A 23291-nucleotide genomic window follows, 5' to 3' on the forward strand; every position below is an offset into this window, starting at 1 on the left:
TGATACAGTCTTAATGAGGTGCTTTCCTGGTACAGTATGAACTTTTATTTAGTGTAGGAAACAATGCTGTCTTACAATTGTCCTTTATATACAGTTTGTCTGTCCCCTGTAATGACAGGAGTCCTTCGGATACTTAGGCCTGTACAGAAATGTCCTTTTATCAGTGTGCTCCTGCCTTTAGCTTCTGGCTAGTCTTTTCTGATTGTTGGTTATACATAGCCTTTTGTATGATCAAGAGGTTTACTAGAAGAATAAGGGTACTTCATATCTTTCCATTCAAGCTTTCTGTGCCAACAAGCACAATCAGTTGGATCTCGTCCTTTGACTGTGGCGGGTCAAATCCAGTATCTTTTTTAATGAATAGTATTCATATATTCAGCTGTATATATCTCGATGCTTGTTGGTGTTTGCACAAAAGATTAAGATACGATCTGTATGTCAGAGATCCTAAGACAGAATAGCATCTATTAGGAGCTTCTACATGTTAGTTTGGAAGGCTCTGTCTGCTTTTGGTGATTATTTTGGATACAGTCCTTCCAATTTGACTTGGGGATTGTGCTACCGGCTTGATTACTGTCCCTGTAACATTGCACTACGTTGTTTTGAGGCACAAGCTTCCACAGCAGATGCCCCAAATTGGTGGCATTTCCCTCAAAAGTTATATTACTTGCGTTTCATCCTTTCTGACACAGGATCTACTTATTAATTGTATGTTAATTGCCATGAGTGGATTTTTTCAGTAATTCAAAGATACAATACTGTCTTCAAGCTTTGTTACTTAGCCAGTTTCCACAACTAATCTCTCATTGACATCTCTCAAAACTCTTCTGCTCTTAGTGAAGCTGACGTGCTATTTTCTTTTTATATACTTTTTGGTAGTCATGACCTGGGCAGGCAGTTCTCACACTGAGTATAGAACAGAAAATGTCTTCTCTCAATGGTATTTCTCAGTGCATATTTTGGATTGCTTCCCCCCTGCCCCTTCTCTAAACTCCTATGCTCTGCCTGGGGCAGTGTCCTGAATTCTGTCTCTGCAAAGCCTGCGCCTCTCCATGTCATATATTCTCAGTGCTGAATTGTCAGATTCCCTTCTCCCTGATTTGTCAGCTTCCTAGCTGACCATTTTTGGCCTTCCATCTTAATTAGCTTCATTACTGTCCTAACAGTGGGACATGACTGTTACTTTTGTGTTTGCCTTACATCCCACCCTCTCCTTGGCAGAAAAGCTAATGCACCAGGGAGGAAATCCAAGAGCCAGCAAGCGTCTCCCACAGCGGCAGAAGTATTCTGTAAATAAAACCTGGACATTGTGTCGTTGTATCAGTAACCATGTAGATTTATCTTTATCAAGCATAATGCTGAGGGACTTGTTCCTCTCCTTCAAAATGAATTATTATACTGCTGGCAAAACAGAAATATTTATATTTTGTTAACATGGTTTTGAAGATTGAATAAAGTAATTGTGGGGAATATAAAGATCTAATGTATAGATAGCTAGGTTGCTGCAAATATAACATGCACAATTTTGTGGTGAATATTTTATAAACACATTTATATCCTCAGATACAAGAATAATGAAATATCAGTAAAAAAACCCAAAAACCCACAAGTATTTTTTTTCTTTTTGCCTGAAATGTGGACTTACATTATGTATGTTTTAAGGGATTAGACACACATTTTCCCCTAAGTCTTTGACATCTGTATGCACCATGTTGCCATCACTTTGTTTTTTACTTGGTAGACACTGAACCTTTTTTTGTAATATAATTTTCACAAAAATTAACCTTGTTGTCCTTCTGTAAATCCACTGTGGACTTCACTAATGGGCAAATATCCAGGAAGACACAGAAATTTGCCTAGCCCAGCCTTCTCAGAGATCAGGAAAGATGCTTATTCGTTCTTCTGATTCCAACACTGGTCCATTAGGGTTTTTTGTCTGTCTGCTGAAACCAGAAGGTCTTTTTTTTTTTTTTTTTCAACTTAAACTTCTACCCTTTTCTAATCCCATGCAGGATCTAAGCAACTGTCTAGCTACAGCTATTGTTAAAAGTCCTCTATTGTTTGTGATACAGCTTTCAGGCTCTTGACACGTCCTTAGTATGCACAGAGTGTGTCTTCTGCCTATCTTCTAATGAGGATGTATATAGGAGATATATAGGAGACATATAATTGTAACCTGCCTGTTTCAGTAAAGTTGGTTATGAACTTGATGCTTCAGGTGGCACACACTCTTAGAAACTCTCTTCAATAGCAGTAAAATATCTGATTAATATTTTAGTATTAGATACCATCAACTAATTATATATGTAGGAACTTTTTTTCATTTTCTACTGGCACTTTATTATTTTATTTATAAATTTCACATTTTTAATGATATAATCAGTGGGTTTGTTCTTCAGTTTAAATATTTCGTTATAAATTAATGTCACATAGTTTGCTCTAATTAGACTAATTGACAGGAAATTTCCCACGTATTTTCAGATATTACTTTGTTAATGCAAATAGTTCATTCAGACTTCATTAAAAAAACCCACTAAAGTCAACTGAAGTCTAGAAACCTTTCTTTTTACGTAATGCACTTCGGATCAGGTCATTAAGATTAGTTCTTCTGCCTCCTAAAGACTTCTCTTGAGACACAGGTCATGGAATGCAAGTTGTACTAGCCTTGCAATGAAATTAAAAAAGAAAAGTCTGTGGCTTCTTCAAAAGTACTTTTATCTTTATAGGAAAGAAAGGGACATAAGGAAAACTGGAAACCCAAAATATTGTTTGTCTAACATCATAACTGGTACCATATTTTGATAGCAAAAATTAATCAGTTGAGCAATTACAGACCAAAATCCATCCCAGATAGATTTATCCAGTAGCTAAAAACATAGGGAAACAGTATGTTTTCAGCTAAAATCTGGAGAAGTTCTATGAATGCTCTGTGCCGTACCTGCTGCATACTGAGCTCCGTCTCCAGATGATTAGGGAGGTGACCGACAGGGAGCTGGCACAACCCCTGGTAGTATTTGCAGGGGCTTCATCACATGTACCATGACTTTGCCCTTCTATATCAGATGCATAGTAATACCAAAAATACCTTCCTGCTGTATGTTTTGGGAAGGAGCAGGAAGAAAAAAATAAAAATCTGCCTACATATCTTATGCAATGAAATGAGTATTAGTATAAAAACAATGATTGTGAGTTGTGATCTAGCTGGTGGCCTCTACTGACTGTGCTTTGAAACTCATACTTTGATGTGATGCTTTCATACAGGGAAAAGAGTTAATAAAGATCTTACTTTTCATAAGTGAATAAGAAATTGCATTAATCCCAGTAAATCTGAAATCAGAAGTTACATATCAGATAATATAAAAACCCAGTTGCAGCATCTTTGACACTGCTTTGTCACTGAAGCTGTATCGCTTCAGGCTCTTGGCTGGTCTGTTTTCTGTGCTCTCTGTAGCCTGGGTATTTCTGTGCTATACTATAGTTTATGATGGAGACAAACCAAAGAGTTTGTATGTGGTAGAGTAAAATAAAGAGTTTGCTCTTTACTTAGCACTTTATCAGGAGCTCTTACATAAAGAAGAATTGCATGTTTGCAAAAGTTGTTAAAACTGTGATTATTATTTACACTGTGGTGGACATGACAAATTAAAACCACCATCTAATCTGGGGGTTTAATGTATGGTTGGCTTTTTTGTGTTTTTAACTTCTTTGCACAACAGAAGCAATGACTAGCTTAAAACCTGTTATCTCCAGTTCATAGAAATATTTTTATCTTCTCAATCCACAAAATGTACGTTGTGGATTGCTACTTAGAATGAAGTATATTTGATTTACAACTTTCCTTTGACTTTTAGCTTTGGAGTAGAATTTGAAATGCTGAAAACCATGTCAGCATTATGAAATAAAATGGAAGAACAGATCCTGTCCCTCCCACTGTTTGTCAGTTAGGTTGGAGAAAATAAAATCTTGGTTTTGCTTTATATTTTTTAATGGGAGTTTTAGTGAAGCAAATTTTCTGAAAATTAAAAATTACATGTAAAAAATCTTTTAAGTGGAGTAAACACTTTTGCTAAAGTCAGGATTAATCTGTATCAATTTCTTAGTCCTGGAAAGAAGCAGTTTAATCATTGTAAAGTAATGAAATGGGAAGAGAACAGAATCTGTGGAGGGGTTGGTATGTTTGCGCAAAGCTGAAGCCCTGTGTTTTATCAACATGTCACAAAACAGCTGCAGTTTGATATGTTCACTTAGGCATTCACAATGACAGTTCTGAGGCTGCTGATAAAGTTTGGGTAGTCTTTGCATGTGTAATTGTGTAAAATCTCTGTCACACTATATAAGCAAAAATAATGAGCTGATTGAGGAGTGTGTGAGGATACCTGCCACAAATGGCAGTTCCAGCAACTCTCCCTCATTTGGCATGGTTAGACTAGCTTACATGTCATTTGTTGCTATTTTACTAAAGTATATAATGCCATTTTTTAATATGAGGGAGTATTTTATATTTCTACATAAGGAGATAAATATAATGTATTTTAAAAGTTCGGTGCTCTTTCTCTTGTAGTTATGCATATAGTGAAAACATCTATTTTCATTTTATAACTCTTTGGAGGATATATTGGTTAGTCATTGAGTCTGTTCAAGTAAATACTCATAGCCACTGTATCAGCATCAGAAATGAACCCATTGGGAAAAGGCAGCTCAAGTTAGATGAATTAGTGGGAAAACATGTATTTTACAACAGTCAGTGAATGTGCTGTAATCCATGTTCTGTGTCTTCCAACATAATTGGTTACGGTATGAGTTTTTGGAGTTTTTCCTTTGGCAAACATATATTGGGACAGACAATTATTCTTTTATGAAGTAGATGAAGCAAAAAACTATTTCAAGATAGCTGTTGTGAAAATAATTTAAAATACACTGCTGTCAAATTATCTGGAGAGCCTGGTGCAAGGCAGAGCCAGCTGCTGGCTGGAAGGATGCCGGGCAAGGTGAAGGCAGAGCCTGGCCAGCGCCCAGTGCTGTGCTCCTGCTCGCCCTTAAACACAGAGAGCATTAGCAACATGTGTCTTGCTGCCTTCATTGCAGAAGGGATTTAACATTAGGGTAGGCCAAAAATACTACTAAAAGAAGACAAGAGCATGCCTTACAGAGGGGATCCAGAGGAGGTACACAATGCATACTCGTCTCTCCTCTGTGTTTCATTGCAAGTGTTGGGACAAATTGTTTTCACCGTTTACATGAAAGGAGGAGAGCTTTAGGAAGAAAGGCAATGTGCTGGTAGTCAGGAGACCACTGTTTTCCCCAAGACTTACAGCATGACATTTAGCAAGTAATCTTGTCTTTTCCCCTCTAAATGTAAAATGAGGATAACAGTATTTCCATGTGGCATAGGGATGCTGTGAGGTTTAAAAATTGAAATGCTAAAATGATAGGGGATGCACAAGGTAAAAGTAGTTAGCACAAAGTACACAAGGCTTCCGTGGTTGAGAAGAAGTGGGATTATGGCCTCATATCTCTCTAAAGTGGGTAGTTTTGAAAAGGGCTCAAAGCTTTCTGAAAGCAAAGTTCAAGTTCTGTAAATATAAGAACCTTGAGTTTGAGTCATATTACTGGAAACAACAGCTACTTCAGCGGTTTAAGAGACTTTTAAATGGAATTTATGTAGTATTCCATTTTAAGGTAACACTCAGGTAAACCAATAGTGGGATCCCAGCACTACAGTTGTCACAGCACTCTCCAAACTATCAAGCTGCAACAAGGTCTTTTACCATCTCATACCAACACACTCTTCGTGCCAGTCCCTCTGCTGCCTTCTCCTCATCTCCCCTCATCCAGGGTCCACTCTCTCTTCTCTTGCTGCTTCTTCCTCAGCTGCTCTCTCTCTTCCTTGGCTGCCCAACCCCTTACCAGAACCAGCCCCAGCTGCACCTGATCTACATCAGCCAACCCGCCGCCCCTGAAGCCAGCCCACAGCAGTGTATTATCAATGCTAATTAACCCAGCTTCATCCCTCTACATATAGTGATGATGATACAAATAAACAAAAAAAAAGAAAAAAAACCAGTGGCCTGATGTCTGGTAAAAACAGATAGGAAAATAGTTAATTCATAATGCTAAACGCACATTTTGTTTTGGTTTGGTTTTTTCCTTGCATTACTGGAGATAAATTAGCAAGGAAAAAGAAAAACATTACTGGAGATAAATTAGCAAGGAAAAAGAAAAAACTTTTCTTTTTTTTTATTACATCAACAATCCCATTATTTTAGGTCTTTATTTATTTATAAATATTTATAAATAATAGCAATTCTTTAGGGAAGTTGTCTGATTTGTTGGTCAAATCACGGTTAATCATTGTCCTCAAAGGTTACTATTTTGATATTGAAAAGATGTAGTAAATGGATGAAGACAAGGACAAATACGAATAAAGGGAGGATGAGGTGATGATTGCATGAGAATGCATTTGTTATAGTTGGTGGGCAGTCAGTGTTCACAGGCATCTTGTTTGTTTTGCTCAAACTATAATATGAAGCAGGTGAAATCAGTGGGTGCTGCATGGTGGTTTTGAGTATTTTGCACAAGTACAAGCATGCTGATGGCATCAGATGGTGACTGATTCTTCTGTTAGAGGGAGAGAAAAGGAGGAGGAAAACATCTTAACACCCTTTGATATAAGAAACAATTTATTTTTTTCTTTCCTTATTCACTCAAAAAAGAGGCTATCTCATCTATTAAGGTACATGATGTGGGTTTGTTTCAGTATTTGCTAAGATGCAAATTATATTTTTTATAATTGTAGATATTTTAAAAATTCCTACCTTTCTTTAAGTCATAATTCTCAAGCAGGATTTAAATTTTATTCTGTATGCAGATTTTAATTATAATATAAACAAGGTCTGTAATAAAATTTATTTTAGCAAAAAAATTTTTGAAAGCATAATGTCTTCTTCTAATATGTTTGAGGTGAAGATAAAGACTTTTGTGCACAATGTGAATATGTCTATATATCAGCATTAAATAATCTATGGTCAGTTTTACCTTCTGATTAAAATTAAATGTAATAGTGCCCTTTGGGGAAAACAAACAGATTAATTTATAGCAGGAGGTAACATCATGTACTGCATATTCATATTGTCTAGACCTTATATTGCTAATGGCAACTGCAGTTGCCTCAAAATGAAATTATCCTACAAAGCTAGAACGTCTGTTTTACCTGCAGGAAATGTACAGCGTACTCCAGATCCTGTGAACTGGATCTGTTGTCTGATGAATGTTACCTTCTACTAAAAATTCACAATGCAAGTTTCCTTTGTTCCGAACCCTTTCTTTAAGAGCTGATGAAATTTATTTACATCTACATTATCCCTCCAAAAGTGATCCTTAAAGCACCATCGTCTACCACTGCTATTAAACTGTTCAAACTTTCTCCGGCAGTCTTTTCCCTTAAATATTTTGTATTGCTAAAGTAAGTCCAGATTTTATTGACATATCTTTAAAATTGTAATACTCTACTGCTTAGCGTCTTTATGTGAAAATGTTTAAGTGACCTTTATGTTTTGTGTGACAATGGTTTATGAAGTTCATAATCCGTGCAGCAGGCAGTCTGAGGAAGGTGGAAGGTTGTACACTTTTGCCTTTGATGGAAGTCGGTTCAACAAGGCAAGTGTTGGAGCCTAATGCAGCCACGTCGTTTTCCCTGCAGCAGTTCTTAGTCCACATGCTTGATGGGATGCCTATTGTGGCTGAATTATGCTTTAATTTTAACAGTGGATGACTTAACTGCTTTGAAGTAAATAACTGGGTTTGATTTACAGTCTCAGCAGATTTATAAGAAGCTTTTGAATGTGCAGTTGTTTTGTTGTTTTTTTTTTTTTTTTAAAAAAGACACTGTTATAGCTATGTACCTCTATAAATCTGTCTTTATTGTTCAGCGTGTATGCAGGCTACTGGGACCCCATTACAAGTTTACAATCACTGGGCAATGTGTTTGAAACTCAGTAATGCAGAAATTAGAAACGTTATGGTCTTCAACTATTCTGACGTGAGATTGATGTCAGAAAAATTGTTCCTTATAAAAATCTTAACACTCAGGATTAAAAGATAGGGCCATTCATAAAGCCCTTATTTCGTTTTTTTCACTTTTTCCTTACTCGTTTAATCTGTTGGCATCACAGCCAGCTCAGTGACTCAAGACCCAGTAATAGAAAATTTCACTCATTTTATGCATTCCAGAAACTTGATGCATTCTGTGGTAGAACTCTTCTGTAACATGAGTAAAAGAAGAAATACGCTAAAGAATTTAGGACCAGGCTTTGCTACCCTGCTTTAAAATTCCTAGCAAAGCCACCCCAGCATACCCGGGGTCCACCATCATCACATTTCCTCTGAAAGCTCTGCAAACAGAGGGATTTGCTAGAAGAGCAAGATGTGATATTTTTTTTTTAATTGCTATTTTTCTGTAGATCCCAGGGTTCCCAGTGGGAGGAAGAAGCTTATCATTAAACCTGAATTTCTCTTCCAGTACCTGCTCGACGTTCAAGCTCAGCCAACATACTATATAGCATGTTTGTCATTAACACTCTGTTACCCAGCTTCCATCCGTAGTAACGTGTCTCGTAGCAGCCTAAGGAATTAACCCATCAAAAACCTTAAAACATCTAGGTGGTGTAAAAACTGAAGTGTAGAAGAGGGCTGTAGCGGGGCAAGGTGTGGGTAGGACAGGGCCACCAGCCAGGCTGTTTCTGTTTTGAGCTGAGCGGCAAACGGACACAGCTGTACTGCTTCAGGTGCCCCCAAGCTGGCTGGCTTCTGTGGCCATATCTTGTCACCACTGCCCTGACACTAACTCATAGGTGTGAGGACTAGAAGGGATTTTGTAGGCCAGGCTGTCTCACAGTCTTCATGGAGGCCTTTGAAAGGTATGGAACTGCTAATTTTAAAAAACTCCTAAATTATGCAAAGTTGCAGGCGTTGGATCTTTTCTTGGTAAGTCAGCCACATCAGTCAAAGAAAAGAGAAATGCCCATATGGAATAAGTGCCTAAATGTGTTCTCTGTGTAGTTGGAAGCTGGATGCCTGAGTGAGTGGATATGACTACGTCTCTGAGAGAGACTAGGTGTCTTCGTGAGTGATCACGATGCTTTCATTAAGTATTCATAATATATATATTAGGTTCATATTTTTGAAAACTGTTCAGCTTGGGGAAACTGTTGTTGTCTAAATGTTCACATTTATAGTTTTTTTTTTTCTTTAAGCAATATCTTCTAATATCCTGTAGGGTTGGAATAATACCAACTGTATTTTCTACATTAACCCAATTTATTAAACTTTAAATTACATTAGTCAGCAAACAAGGAAAGGCTTTCTTTTCTTTTGAGAAACTTGAAGTCTGGGTGCTTTAAACTGCTTATTTAAATTCAGTATCTTTAAGGTTTTGCATTGTACTCTTTACAAATACTATATGAGAAGGCTGATTTATTTCAAAGGAATTAGATATTTGAGGATGAGTCATTTGAAAAAAATAGATGGATATTTTTCATTTGATTTTTCATTTTTTAACATATGTTATAATCACTAAGGACATGGCTGTTAAAAGTTTAGACACCGGTGTGCCTAAGTTATTAAATGGTGACATTTTTAATAAAAGTCATATTTTGTAAATGACATTGCAGATATAATTATGGCAAAGTGCTGTCAGTATAAGGGGCACAGAAAGTCTATGCCAGTCTAACTTTCCCAAGCCACAGTGTCAGTAGGAGGTAGTCTGGGCTGCTAATTAGGAACGTGACTCTCAGAAGGGAGGCACAGCAAAGCCAGTGCTGCTGCAAGATTTCACCGCCTGTCATTTATGTATATTTTAACTACTGTTTACCTGGTCGCACCATTACTGGCTATTTTAGAAAAAGAAAGTCTTGCTACTGTTTTGCTTGTTATTCAAAACTTGTCTTTTTACTCAGGTGGGAAAAAAAAAAAAAGCCAATCTGCAACTTGCTTGCTACTGTTCTTTAGAATAAAATTTGTTTGTTCCTTTATAAATCCATCTTTTTTTTTTATTTTTTTTTTTTTTTCTTCCCTAATGGATAGTAAATGAAACTAAGCAAGTCAAGCCATGCCTGGCACTTCTATTATTTTGCTACTCTGCACAGTTCATAAAGCCTCACCTGCTAAAATATCAAGTTTCAGTTAAAAAAATTGAAGCACCTTTCTAGTTGTGGATGTATAGCGGTTAGTATAATGCATATATGTGGGAAAAAATAGACCCTGAGAACTAAAAAAGGAAATGGCAAAATGTCTCAAAACATGTTGTCCCATTTTACTTTTTTTTAATGTTATCTTGTTTTTCATGATTTTGGCTTCCAGATTAATCTTTTTTCTTCTTCTTCTTCTTTTTTTCTTTTTTTCTTTTTTTTTTTTTTTACCTTCGTTTCTGTCTCACCTCTTTTGGCTCAGTGGGAAGCAGGAGAATCTTCATTAGTCAAAATACAGGGAAACAAACTCTTTGTTTCTCCGGGCTGGTTTATGAAAGCGAGCCCTGGAGGCAAACAGTTACTGACATTAACAGGTTGTAGAGTAAGCGGGTGTGAACATGCCTGGGAGATCTGCAGATCTGTTGTCCCGGCCTTTGGGGGAAGGGGGACCAGAAGGTGACTCTTTCTGGCACGAGGCACTTGAGCAGCACCACCCTTGCACTCCAATATTGCACTACCGTTGGGGACTGTGCTGACATCTTCCGTGTGTTAGGATGCTCATTAACAGAAATGCTAAGCTCCTGAAAGTTTTATTACAACCATCCTCTCTTGCTTCTCCAACACATTTATTCCCCTAGCATATGGCCAGCCATCCCAACAAGTGTTGCACAATCCTCAAAACCACCGTGCTTGTATAAAAGAATAAATTAAACCAGTGACTCTAAGCAGACCTGGCTACCTGTGACAACATCGAGCTGTTCTATGCAAAGTGGAAAGATTTCCGAAAAATAAGCACTTGATGCGTTGGTGCAGTAAAGGTATCAGACACTTCCCTCTCCCAGCTGTGGCTTGAGCTTGCACTAACAGGGAGTCAGGGAACTGCTCACCCTTGCTCTTTTGCTGAAGATAGAACCGCCGCTTTTTAAACCACTTCCCCTTCTCGCATCTCCATCAAGCAAACCCAGAACACAGCATGAAATACCCGTATGGAAGTTTGGATGTTACATTCATCCAGAAGAGATGTATGTGGGTTATGGAAGAAAATTTAGTTCCTTTCAATTTTTATTTATTTTTTTTAAGCTTTTTGGGTAAATCAAAACATTTCTTCCTTTAAGATCAACTTTTGGGAAAAAAAAAAGTGACAAATATAAAGGTTATTTTTAAGCACTTTTCTATATATGCGTTATTTTTTTTTAAATGCCAGCAAGAAATCCATAATGAATTTATACATACCTACATACATGAATGCATAAATGTACAAAACCATGCCCAAAGAGAAAGAACAAATCATAGTGGTAACTTCCCATAGTAACTGTCGTTAATGTTAAACCTGGAGTCTTGAGTAGATTTCCAAGTTCCTTTAGGCACTCCTTATTGCAGTCATTTGCAGAGCAATAAAGATTTTAAGTGTATAAGGCACAGAAGCTAACTTCCTTCCCTTAAAATACAGTTTGTCTCTCTCTTCTGTTATTGACCAGAAACATACTGAAGGTGCAATGAGCATTTTTTATTCTTATTATATTTCATCCACCCAGTTCAGTGAGTACTTTCTAAAAAAGACTCCCAACTCCAACTCCTATGAGTTCCTCAAAGCAGTGTGATTAGATCGTTTCTCACATTAAAAACACAGGATGCTTTTACTGAAGTGCATCAATGGAGAAAACTTACTAATTTTTCCTTTTCCAGTCTTTCTTCAAAAGCTGGAAAAAAAATTGCTGAATCTTTGGTTGTAACAGTAGCTCAAGTACAAGAATATGGCACTGCTTTTCCCTCTGTTCTGTTAACTGAACTGTTGTGCAAGTCTTGATTTGGAATTGAAATACATGTAGTAAAGCATACAGTACAAGGTATATGTTTGAAATATAAGTGAAAGAAGAGAATCATTCAACGTGGCTAAGATTTTCACAAACTGTATTTTGGCCATAAAACATACATTTCCAGTACCCTTTGAGGATTTAGCCACCCTCATATAAAATTACTATTTTCTCTAAAGATATAATAATGTTTGTGTGTTAAGAAAAATAGAAAAAGTATACTTCTAGACACGCTTTTGCTAGTACCCATGGTCTAGATAATGTCGTTAACTAGAGTAAAATTTAGACTATATGATGTCTTAACCATTCTTTATGAAGTTCTTAAGAGGAAATCATAGTTTTTAGAAAGTAATAAAGGAAGGATGATCACATTTGGCAGAAATGCTCCAAGGAGACTGTTCTTAATATAGGGAAAACCCTCAAAGGTATATACAAGTTTGCTCAGAATAAATATGTATGTTTTCAGGAGGAGATGTTTCTTTTCAGAGACTGCTGAAACTGTGTGAATGAAAGAATAAAAGATTAATTAATTTAAAGATGTGAGTGAACTAGACATCTGTACATACTGGGTTTTAATATATGAGTGCAGAAATAGGCATTAAATGAATTAGTAACTTCTTGAGTACAAGAGGTTATAAATATTTTAAAAGTCCCCAGTGCAACCAAAACCTTATCTCTGTGGTATACAGTGAATTTTACTTGTGTGATAACAGGAGAGCGATTCAAAGCAGCATATTGCGTAGCTGCTAGCAAAACCTTAAAGATTAAAAGTTTGATTCATAAAAACTGTTATCTGCTCGCTACATGGATTTTTCATGTAGAGTATAATTTTATGGAGGACTGTACGTGGACAATTCTTTACAAACTCCTTCTCTTGTGAGAAATTGGATGTGTGCAATTCGCCACAGAGTGCACGGTACAATGAAGACAAAACCCAAACCAGATCCATCAGTGGTATCTACAATATGCAGCATATTTGTAACTTTAAAATGCAGATGCCACTGTGCATTGACCTCCAAGGTTAATAAGGGAGCAGACTTCAGAAGAAAAATGTGAATTAATGAGCCACTTTTTCAGGAAACTTATGATGAAGTCTTTAAGCATAGCATGCTTTGTAATGCAGAGCTTTTCAAGAACTGCAGCTGTAATGAGCGTAAGTCTCCCAAATGGTCTGTGCTGCTGGTACCTCCATGCCCCTCTCAAAGACAACCTGCTGGGGAAGGGAAATCAAGAAAATAGGTGTTAAGAGCTACCAATGCTTTTTGAAGTCTTTGACACAAAGGTTGTGGTGTGAAGTTGCTTCTGGATGTCTCACTTTCCTGGATTGCTGAGCAACCTCAGCTTTAACCATTTGATGAAAATGGTTATCCCTAATATGACCTTCAATTAATTATCCTTGTTTTCCATATTGGAAACCTGTTTAGTGCCATTTCCTGTGATATGTTAATGAATAACAAAGGAAAGAATAGAGCCAACATTGTATAAATGTGAGTACTGTTACCGTAACAGATCTAATAATCTGTGTACGACATGCCTTTCAGGTATATGTCAGATTTATGTAAACAGTTATTTTTCCTACCTGTTAAGAAGAAAAGTGTACCCTCCTCCAGCGGGCTGATACTTAATCTGTTCCTTTCCATGCACTTCCCAATGCATAGCGATCTTCCAGAGCTCTCATGGCAGGAATTTAATTACTAATTTTATTTCTACAAATATTTACAATTGATTCCCTTTTTGTAACTTTTCATCCTTTACAAATAGTACTTTCAGAAATGCTTCTGTTACATGGAAGCCTATCTTCAATTTCCAAAACTCTCACTGAATCAGTGAGCCATAAGCCTTTAATTCCATTAATCCAACTTCTGGAAACAGAAAGCAAACATATTGAAAATACTTTTACCTGTTACTGATTTCCAGAGGGACACAGTTTTTTGCTGACCTTTTGAAACACATGTCCGGTATTTTATTTGGACAGGGAAAAACTTTTCCTTCCTATTGTCTAAAATATATTAGTGCTCATGTACATCTCACGGTGGATTTGAACATTGGCCTCCTCTGGGGGCTGGATACTGGACTAAATGGAGCATCTTTTTATTCTGGCTTAGCATATCTTTGTAGTAGGAGCTTTCAGAGGGGAAGAGGCATAATACTTGCTTTGAATTAAAAGGAAAATGAATAGCGGAAGGGGAGAAACCTGAGATAGGAGAGACAGCACTGAACTGCGTAATGGGATGGCTGAGATGGAATACAGCTGGTAGCTCTTCTTGATATTTTCTTGAGAAAATCTTGTTTATGTTACTTGGACTTTGAAGGGCAATGCATGAGTCTCAATGTCTCTTTAAGTACTTAGCAAATGCATGATTCCTAAGCCCTCAGATATTGACAATTTAATTTTTTTTTCCCTGAAACAAGTTCACTTTGTATTCTCCAGTGCATCATGTATGTGATGGTAGCAACAGTTTCTTGGAGTGTTCAAAAAAATTTCTAAATATTCAACTTCAGAAGGATGATAGAAATATAGAAAACTGACAGTAACCAAAAAAAAAAACCAACCCCAAAACACAACTACGGTGTTAATTGGTATTTTATCACATCTGGCTTCTCTCATCATGAAAGAATTGAGACTTATGTTAGAAGTATTTTGAAATCACTGCATTATAATGAATATATATGTGAAAATATAAACTCGCTATTATTTAAAATTTAAAACATTGGACAGGAAACATTGTTATAGTAATTTATTTATTCTTAATTTAAGAATAACTAGTTCTGTCTTACAGGGTTTTATCAGTATAGTGCTGTAAACAAGAATAAAAAGTAAAGAAATCCTAGTTAATTGAATTTGATAAATTTATCTTCTTTGAGCTTCATTATACTTTTGCTTACACTAACAGTAAGATTATGTATGGACAGGTAGGTTGACTTAGAAGAAAAATGCAGGATTCAGAAGACATTAACAAAAAGTAGTTCCAGGATCCCACAAGAAAAAAGAACTACTTGTTTTAAAACAGTTATGTTAGATATTTGTGGAGCAATCCTTGCCTCCCAAGAAAGAAAATTCTCAGCATTGCTGTCAAGGAATGTCTCTCCATAAGTATTACACAGACATTTAACTTAATGCTCCTTATTGTGGCAGTTGAATCAGAAATCTGGCTTCATCAAGGTTTCCCAGAACAACAAAAAAAAGTTATTTAAATGAAAACAGATCCTTGTACACACATCTGCTGTTCCACTCAGTGGTTTTGGACATGCATATCTACCCACAGTTTCTTTGAATTTCCGTGAAGTATTCATTACCTGGGTTTAGTCCCCTTTAAACATAATTAATAAACTCCTATAAGCTTTATCAGTGTAGCATCCCTGTGCTGTAACAGACATCCTAGGACATGACCTTCAGAACTTGAGTGGTTTCAGATGCTGCCTTTCCTCTGCAATCTGCTGCCACCAGCATTTTGGACCCTTTTCATAACGCAACATCATTCAGCGACGTTCATTCTGAATATACCATAAAAAACTTTGCAATGACAAGCTTTAAAATATTTCAGTTAACAAGAAGTGTATCTTTCATGCCCTTGAAGTTGCAATCAGATTTTTGAAGTTAAAATGAAAATTATCTCTGCAACCAATATTTCTGTGTTGAGAATTGGGTTCCTTATTATATACTATGTAATGCCTGTAAAAGCAGATGAAGCTGTTTAACTGAGTAGAGCACCTGTCTGGTGAAGCAGCTAGCAGTTTTGTTACTTGCATTACAACTGCACTTCTGAGATTTTTTTTGTTTGTTTGTGTGTTTTTTTTTTTTTTTTTTTTTGTTGTTGTTGTTGTTTTTTTTTTTTTTTTTTTTTTTTTTTTTTTTTTGTCAGATGTACACCAAATAGCAATTGACTGGATCACTGGAAATTTTTACTTTGTGGATCACGTCAGTGACAGGATCTTTGCTTGCAACCAGAACGGATCAGTGTGCGTTACCCTCATTGAGCTGGATCTTAACAACCCTAAGGCCATAGCTGTTGATCCAACATCAGGGTAAGATTACTTATCTGCATTAGAATTTATTTTAGAAGATGCATGTTTGTATGTGACTGCATACAGTATATCTATTTCATTCAGGTGTTTTAAAAACTTCTTTTGGTGCTGTATTGAGCTACTTGAATAGTTGCTATAATGAAACAGTAACATGTAATGAACTTGTAGCAAGTAGTTAACACTATTAATTGCAATATGTGCCTTGTAACTTCTCAAAATGGAACAGAAAATGAAAAACAATGTTATACCTACTGGACATGAGATTTTCTTTTGCTCCTGTTTTACTGTAAATTGTGTTTCTAAATTGAGTATGTGGAAAAGGAACTTTTGAGACTTTTTATACTCTACCCTGTCAGCTGCAGAAATATTACAAATAGCTTTAACAAATGTAAATACATGAAAAAGTGGAATATTAACATGAAAAGAGAATTTACTCTGCTTTAGAGGATCAGCTACTATGGTAAAATTACATTGTATTTGCATTTTCTCTTCGATGGAAACATTCAGCATCACTTGGTAATAAAGACTTTCTTAAAAAATACAGGTTACTAAAAGCCTTGCATTCTGGAATGGCCACCAGCTGGGAAAAGTTTTTAATTGTATGATGAATTAAGAGCATAACTAAATAGGAATAGGATTAGGATAAAGCTATTTTCAAAACTAAGTTTTGGTGAGGATTTTAGAACAGGGTTGTCATCTTGTTTTTATTAGTCTGTAAGTAGTTTAGACTGAAATGCCTGGTGGAATATGTCCTAAACTGCCATAAACCCCTTCTCAATAAATACAAAAATATTTACTGTAGAACAGCTTGTCATCCATATGTGGACTTTTGTCACTCTTTATTTAAAGCCTGATTGATTATTAAGATGCGTTAGCACAATTACTTTAATTCTGACAAGAACAGCTTGCTTATAAACTTTACAAAGAAGTTTTATAATGTAATTCTTGAATATAGCTGTATTTCTATATGTAGCAGATGGTGAGCTTGACTTCATCTGACTGTGGAGTTGTTATAAAAGAAAAATAAAAATTCATATATAAATTGATTTTCTGCAAGTTCTGATCTGAAAGAACTTGAAGCTTTCAAATTTGCCAGCAGCAGCCTTTTTTCTATAAGTTTACTTGTATATTCTTTGCTGGATTTACTAGGTGAATCCAAAGCTTGTCATTAGCTAATTTTATCTGTCAGGGATGTAAGAACTGTGTCCAGCCCTTTGGTTCTGTGAGGAGGGGTGGAATGGCAAAAGACAGACTGTTGTTCCTTCGTTTGTTATCTGCTAGCCACAAACCCTTTTCATTCAGCTCTTTGCCTTAGCAAAGACCAGAAATGATTATAATATTTCACCGTGCGTTTCTTTATACAGCAATACCCATTTATTTCATGATGGAAACATTGGGTGGGTATTTTTCTCTGAAGAGGTTTTGCATTTCAGGTGTTATTTCTTTACTGTTGTTATTGGCAGTGTTATTAATTATCTGACATACACTGTTTTGTTAATTGGGTATCTAATATGCTTTTATACTGATAAGCCCCAGCTTAATATATTCTTTTTGTTTGTGGCTTGGTTTTGGTACATGCAAACAGGTAATCATTCTGGCTACTTAACAATGCTTTATTCCCTTTTTTTGCTTTCTTTTTACTTCTCATGCTGATAATAGTGAGACATATTTCTGTGTTGAATTATTATCATGTTATTGCTGTCTAGGTAACTTGCTGGGTTTATTTTATTTAAAGAATCATAGAAACATCCATCCTAAAAAAAATGTTGCTGGTTGAGCACTTTATGAGTGAGCTGCATCCAAGTGTGAGTGCAATAGCTTCTTAAAGCAGTTATGTTTATACACTCTAAACATGTGTTTATAAATTACATTTAGTTTTTTTTTTGTTTTTTTTGTTTTTTTTTTTTTTAATTTAAATATGAAGCCCAGGCTGTTCTGGGAGGTTTTCTCTCTGTAAGATTTACATATTAAGGTATTAAATGTAAATACATTGTAAGGTATGCTCTGTAACATGGATTGCTGCCGTGGCATGTTAATTGGCCCAACCATTCTTCTGCAAGCAGAAGGCACACATGCACAGGGAAGACCATTTCCTATACTAAGGAACTCGGAGCTTGATCACAAGCCTTTATGTCTGTTACAAACTCCTGTAGATAAACTGTGTAGTAGGACAGGGTCAAGCGCTGCTCTTCTTGCACGTTCTCACCTATGCTGTAATGCATTTAGTTGTTTCATGAACCAGAAGTTCTGCATTTATCATTAAAAGAACTAAAGCACCCATGGAAGATTTCTTAATTCTGAACAGATCTTCTCACTGCACTCAGGAATATATTTCGAGTGTGACCAATTTTACACTCCTGTGCCTGCAAACTTTGTTAGATATTTAGTAGTGATGTTTTTATGTATTCTTCTATGAGCTTACAACGCAGCTTGAGCTACTAAGCTTATTTCGTATCATAAAATGAAAGAAGGAACTTTTGTTATTCTTCTGAACCTGACTTTAAGTTGAGAGAAGAAAGATTCTTCTACTCAAAAAGCTGGTGAATGAACAAGTTGGTTATGTTACTAATGTAGGCATGTTTCTTTTAGGATTTCAGCACTTACATCAATCTTAACTGTTTCAGGTTTTGGTTATTCCAAGCTATGTCTAATGGATGCCTACCTAAAAACTTCCACCCCCGCCCCCCAAAAAAACCCACAACCCCCAAAAAAAACCAAAAAGAAAACCCAAACCACACCACCACAACCTGGTATTTTACCAGCTAGAGGTTTTGCAGCACTAATACTCATTTCTCCTGTCAACTACTTTCCACTTCTGAGCAGCACAGCCATCGCCCAAGTAATGGCTGCGTCTCCACTGATCAGTGCGAGTGCTGCCGAGTCCAGACTTGTCAGGGGAACATGGACTGAAAAAAAAGTTAGAAGGCAGCTAGTAGGAATTAAAGTGGAAGTCAGAAACAGAGAGGGAGAGTAAATTGGTTTGCAATAATATATTATCTATAAAATGCCTTTGAAGGAACTTGTCTGACTCCCTATATTTGCAGTCCATAGTTTTGATACATTTTAATATGGGATTTCTTTTCTTTAGCGATCGAGAAACAGAGGCTATTACTTTTACTAGTCCTTGACATTACTGTAAAATTGATGATGGCGCTGATGATTGTCACATGAAACAAATATAAGCTGACTTAGAATGATTTTATTCCTAGCTAAGGTCTTCGGTGTAGGTCTGCTATACTCGTGGGGAATTACTTTTTAAAGGATTCCAGATAGTTTGGCAATCAGCGTGCATATTCATGAGACTTTGATCACCATACCTATATGATAGGGAAGGTAATACATTTACAACTCCCAAGAAGCTAGATCAGATTGAGGTTCTCTCCCAGCTCTGCCACAAACCAGCTAGATGTCTATAGGCAAAGCATTTATTTTTTTTTATGTCTCTGCATCCCATTGTTTTTAATAGGGAGCATAAAATGCATGTTGTTTAACTTATCTAACGTTTGGATGCATTCAGGAACATTAGGAATTAATATTGTAGAATGCGCTGCTAACTTTCTAGATCTACATAGTTATACTGTAAATATGTATACTTAATTACCTTCAGTGTTCAAAGTAGATTGTTGCCTTCCACTGCTCCACTGGAGCAGGGACATCCTGCAGTGCCCTCCCAACAGGAGCACTTGGAATGTTCAGTCCTGATCACACTGCTTAGACGTCTACCATACGTGAAGTTATTTGAATATCAGAGTGTCTTAATTTCTCTTCAGACACATTTTCTGGTTTCTTCGGGAATGCCAGGAAGCAGGGAATGGCAGGAAGAGCAGATAGAGCTGTTGCCTCAGGACTACTCCTGGTTCCAGGAGTGTGCAACTTGTAATGATGACTGATGCTGTTTGGGATGGCAATCTTAATTTTCTATTATATTTCACAGGCTTTTGGAAAAAGATAATTTTTTTGAAAAGCATTTGAAATGCAGAGGGTATTGATGTGGCACCCACTTTCAAAACAGTTCCAAACATAAGGAGATGTGTAGGGAAAGGGTACATAGGGTGAGAGTGCAAAGGGGATGTGCAGAGCACAGCTGGCACGTGGGAGGATGTGGGGAGCAGTGTCGAGAGGTACTGGGGGTGAGGAGGTGGGCTGGATGGCTCCAACACGGGTCACTACAAAGGCAAGGTGTGCTGGGGCTGAGGGGGGGAACAGGAAGAGAGAGGGAATTGGAGAGGATGCCTAATTAATGGCTGAACTCATTGAAACTTGTAACTACCATTTAAAAGTTATATTATTAACACGGTGGAGAAAAGACTTTCTGCTAAAGAGATTTGTAAAAGGAGCAAGCTCACGCTTTAAATACTGCAACAATGCGTCTTGTGTAAATATTTGAATAAATCTTTTAATCGGCTTTTCTTTCTGCTGTATTGTAGAAATAAGAAAGCCACAAGCTCTGCTTATTTATTTCACATATTTCTGAACGCATAGAGGAAGAGATTGTGATATGATGACGTTAGAAGAACAACATCTATTAATGTGTTATGGTGTTATGTACCATTTCTTGGTAATGTTAGTAAGCTGGAAAAAAAAAAACCAAAACTGCACAACAGCAAAAAAACCTTATTCTGTTGCATTTAAAGTCTGCAATATAATCAGTTGATACCTTTCTGATCCAGAAAGGTGAGCAAGGGAAACGAGGGATGAATCCTCTCAGAATTTTGTTCTGAGGAAAAAATATTAAAATACTATTTCATCACCTTCCTCTTTGATTCTAAGGATTCTAAGCACAGGGGTTTTTTTTCTGTGGCTGAAATCAAAGCCACAGTATGAAAATAATACTAATCATTAAAAATACATGATGATATTTTTGAAACAGTAGGGAAGTTTGCCTTAGTCTAAAAATTCAGAAAGTAGGAGAAAGCAAAGGGTAAGACGACATTTTGCAATGCAGCCTCTTGTATAAGGACAGCGAGCAGCATCTGTAAAATACTGTGTTTGAGAGAAGATCTAGAAATATCACAAGAAACAATAGTTTTTGCCTTTTAAAGTTTTTATTTTTGCTTGCAAATTTATTCTATGTCTGAAGTAATTCTAGTAGGCTTAAGAGGAAGAAGTTGGAGGTTGGTGATGTAAACCTTGTTATCATCCAGAGTGATTAGCTGCTGTTGCGTATATTCTTACTCAAGCTGTGTATGTTTATTCTCCTGCGATGTTTGTGTTTATTGGACAAATCAAAATATAATGTAAGGTCCACTGAGCAGTTCACAATAAAAAGCCAAGGGAATAGGAAAGGTTTTACACGTCACTGAATCTAAACTTCTCCTTGCTAGAGAGCTGAGCACAGGAGATAGTGCCTGGAGTATGGAAAAGCCATCACAGAAAGTGGAAAAAAACCCTTAAGAAGTCAAAGAGATATTTTTTTTCCTTTTCGTGGTTTTTGTGTTTGGGTTGGTTTTTTTCCTTTTCCTCTGTGGAGACACAAATAGAATGAGTTTTGGGCTGAGAATTCAACCTTTTTGGCAGCGTGGGAAGTTTTGTAAGCCAGTAAGAGCTATCCTGCTTGGTGGGATCTTTGAAAAAAGTTGAGAGAAACTTTTGCATGGGTAAAGCCTTCGATGGAGCATCTGACTGGACAGAGCCTGAGGCCAGCCCAGAAATCCTGCGTTGTGACACTGGCAATAGCCAGAAAAGAGCCAGGTGGCTGCTGAGGAGCTGGAGAGAGACCTTTCCCGATCAACTTTACTGACAGTAATTATATTTTTCTTCTTTCTTCACCAATATCTTTAAAATAAAACATAATCCTAAATGCGCTATCCTTTAGACATGATGAACAGAGTTTACATTTACCTTAAGCGTGACATCAGGTCAGTGGCTGGGGAACAGAACGCTTGCAGAGCAGAGCAGGGTGCTGGGCTGCACCAGGAGGCATTTCGGCTTTCTGGCAGCTGCCCCTGCCTTCAGGGGCAAGGAGAGCAGCGAGGAAGGGAGCTGGCACCTGAGTGCTGGGGTGCTGGGTGCCACTGCTGCCACTGTGGCGTGTGGCCACAGGCTGGGCTGTGCACTTGAGCTTTTGAACCTTAGTGAGAGCATTACAAGTGCCTTTATATTAAATTCCTACTTTTTGAAAATTTTTATTACCTCCCCCCCCCCCCCCCCCCCCTTTTTTTTTTAAAAAAAAAAAAAAACAACTTTAGAAATTATTTTATTTGCTTCATTTCTCCTGTATAGCCTGGCTGGTGAAGGGGGTCCCATGTCCAGGCTGCGGAGGGGCATGGCCTTTTTCTTTGCTGCTGTTCTTAGTGGCTGGAGGCGGCATGATGCCCCAGGGGTTGCTCTGGTAGGCAGAGAGAAAGAAAAAATCGTCAGCCTGACCTAGCAGAATGCCCTGACAGTGCAATAAATGGCAATTGGATTTTGAGTGATTTCTCGAACAAGGAAAAGGGAGAGAAAGTCAAGGGATTTGTTATCAATGAGAAGATCAAGTTTCTTACAGGGGAGGAAGAGAGTAGAACTCCAAAAAGCAGGAGAGGTCAAACCAGTATATATATTTCTTTATTTGTTTCATCGCTATTTAGACAGGGGAGTCTTTCAGGATAAAAATAAAACTTCTACACTTACTGTCTGCTGCCTTTTTTATTCTCTTTTTACTCCCTTGTCTCTGAGTTTTATAGCTGCCACAAGTCATGGGAGAGATCTCTGAGTCTTAAAACTTTTTTTTCCCCCCTCTCAGATTAGCCACCATTTTCTGCTGATCAAAGAGCAGTGTTACAATCATTAAAGCTCACTTTTAAACAGCAAAGTCATTAGTATTTTAATAACATGCCATTATTAGAAGAGCTGGGTTCCTTTTCTTGTCACAAAGCAGTTTCAAAGAGCTGTAAGATACATATAAGACACACTAACTTTTACAGAGTGTAAAAGGTGACCTGAAAAATAATCTCCTTCAAAATAGAAAAGAAGAATGGAAAAAAAAAAAAAAAGGCAACACCAGAAATTTGTAATTACTAATCATAATATAATTTTTTTCATTAAGAATTCAGATTTTGTTATTCAGCCTCCCCCTCCACGATCTCTTTCAGGCTGTGGACAGTTGGAAATGGTATAATAATGGAGCCAAACCAATGGAGAGGAGAAAAGATAATTAATCTGGCCAAAATCAGTCTTTTTAAAATTGTGTTTACCTTTGTTGTCTCCTGTTGAACTCAAATACTTGATAAACATCTAGGAAGAGGAATTTTATTGGTCGGTTTTTAGAAAACTGCTTCCAGTTCTG

At 36.9% G+C, this 23291-nt stretch overlaps 1 protein-coding gene across 1 annotated transcript in view; it reads left to right on the top strand.

The window, feature by feature from the left end:
• Positions 1–23291, top strand: part of LRP1B (LDL receptor related protein 1B) — a 380905-nt gene that overhangs the window by 16089 nt on the left and 341525 nt on the right. Inside the window, exon 4 of the mRNA XM_040604928.1 lies at positions 15862–16024. Coding sequence (XP_040460862.1) covers positions 15862–16024 — 163 coding nt within the window. The remainder of the gene's footprint in view (positions 1–15861; positions 16025–23291) is intronic.

Source organism: Falco naumanni, chromosome 8 (assembly GCF_017639655.2).
Source record: "Falco naumanni isolate bFalNau1 chromosome 8, bFalNau1.pat, whole genome shotgun sequence".
Lineage (NCBI taxonomy): Eukaryota > Metazoa > Chordata > Aves > Falconiformes > Falconidae > Falco > Falco naumanni.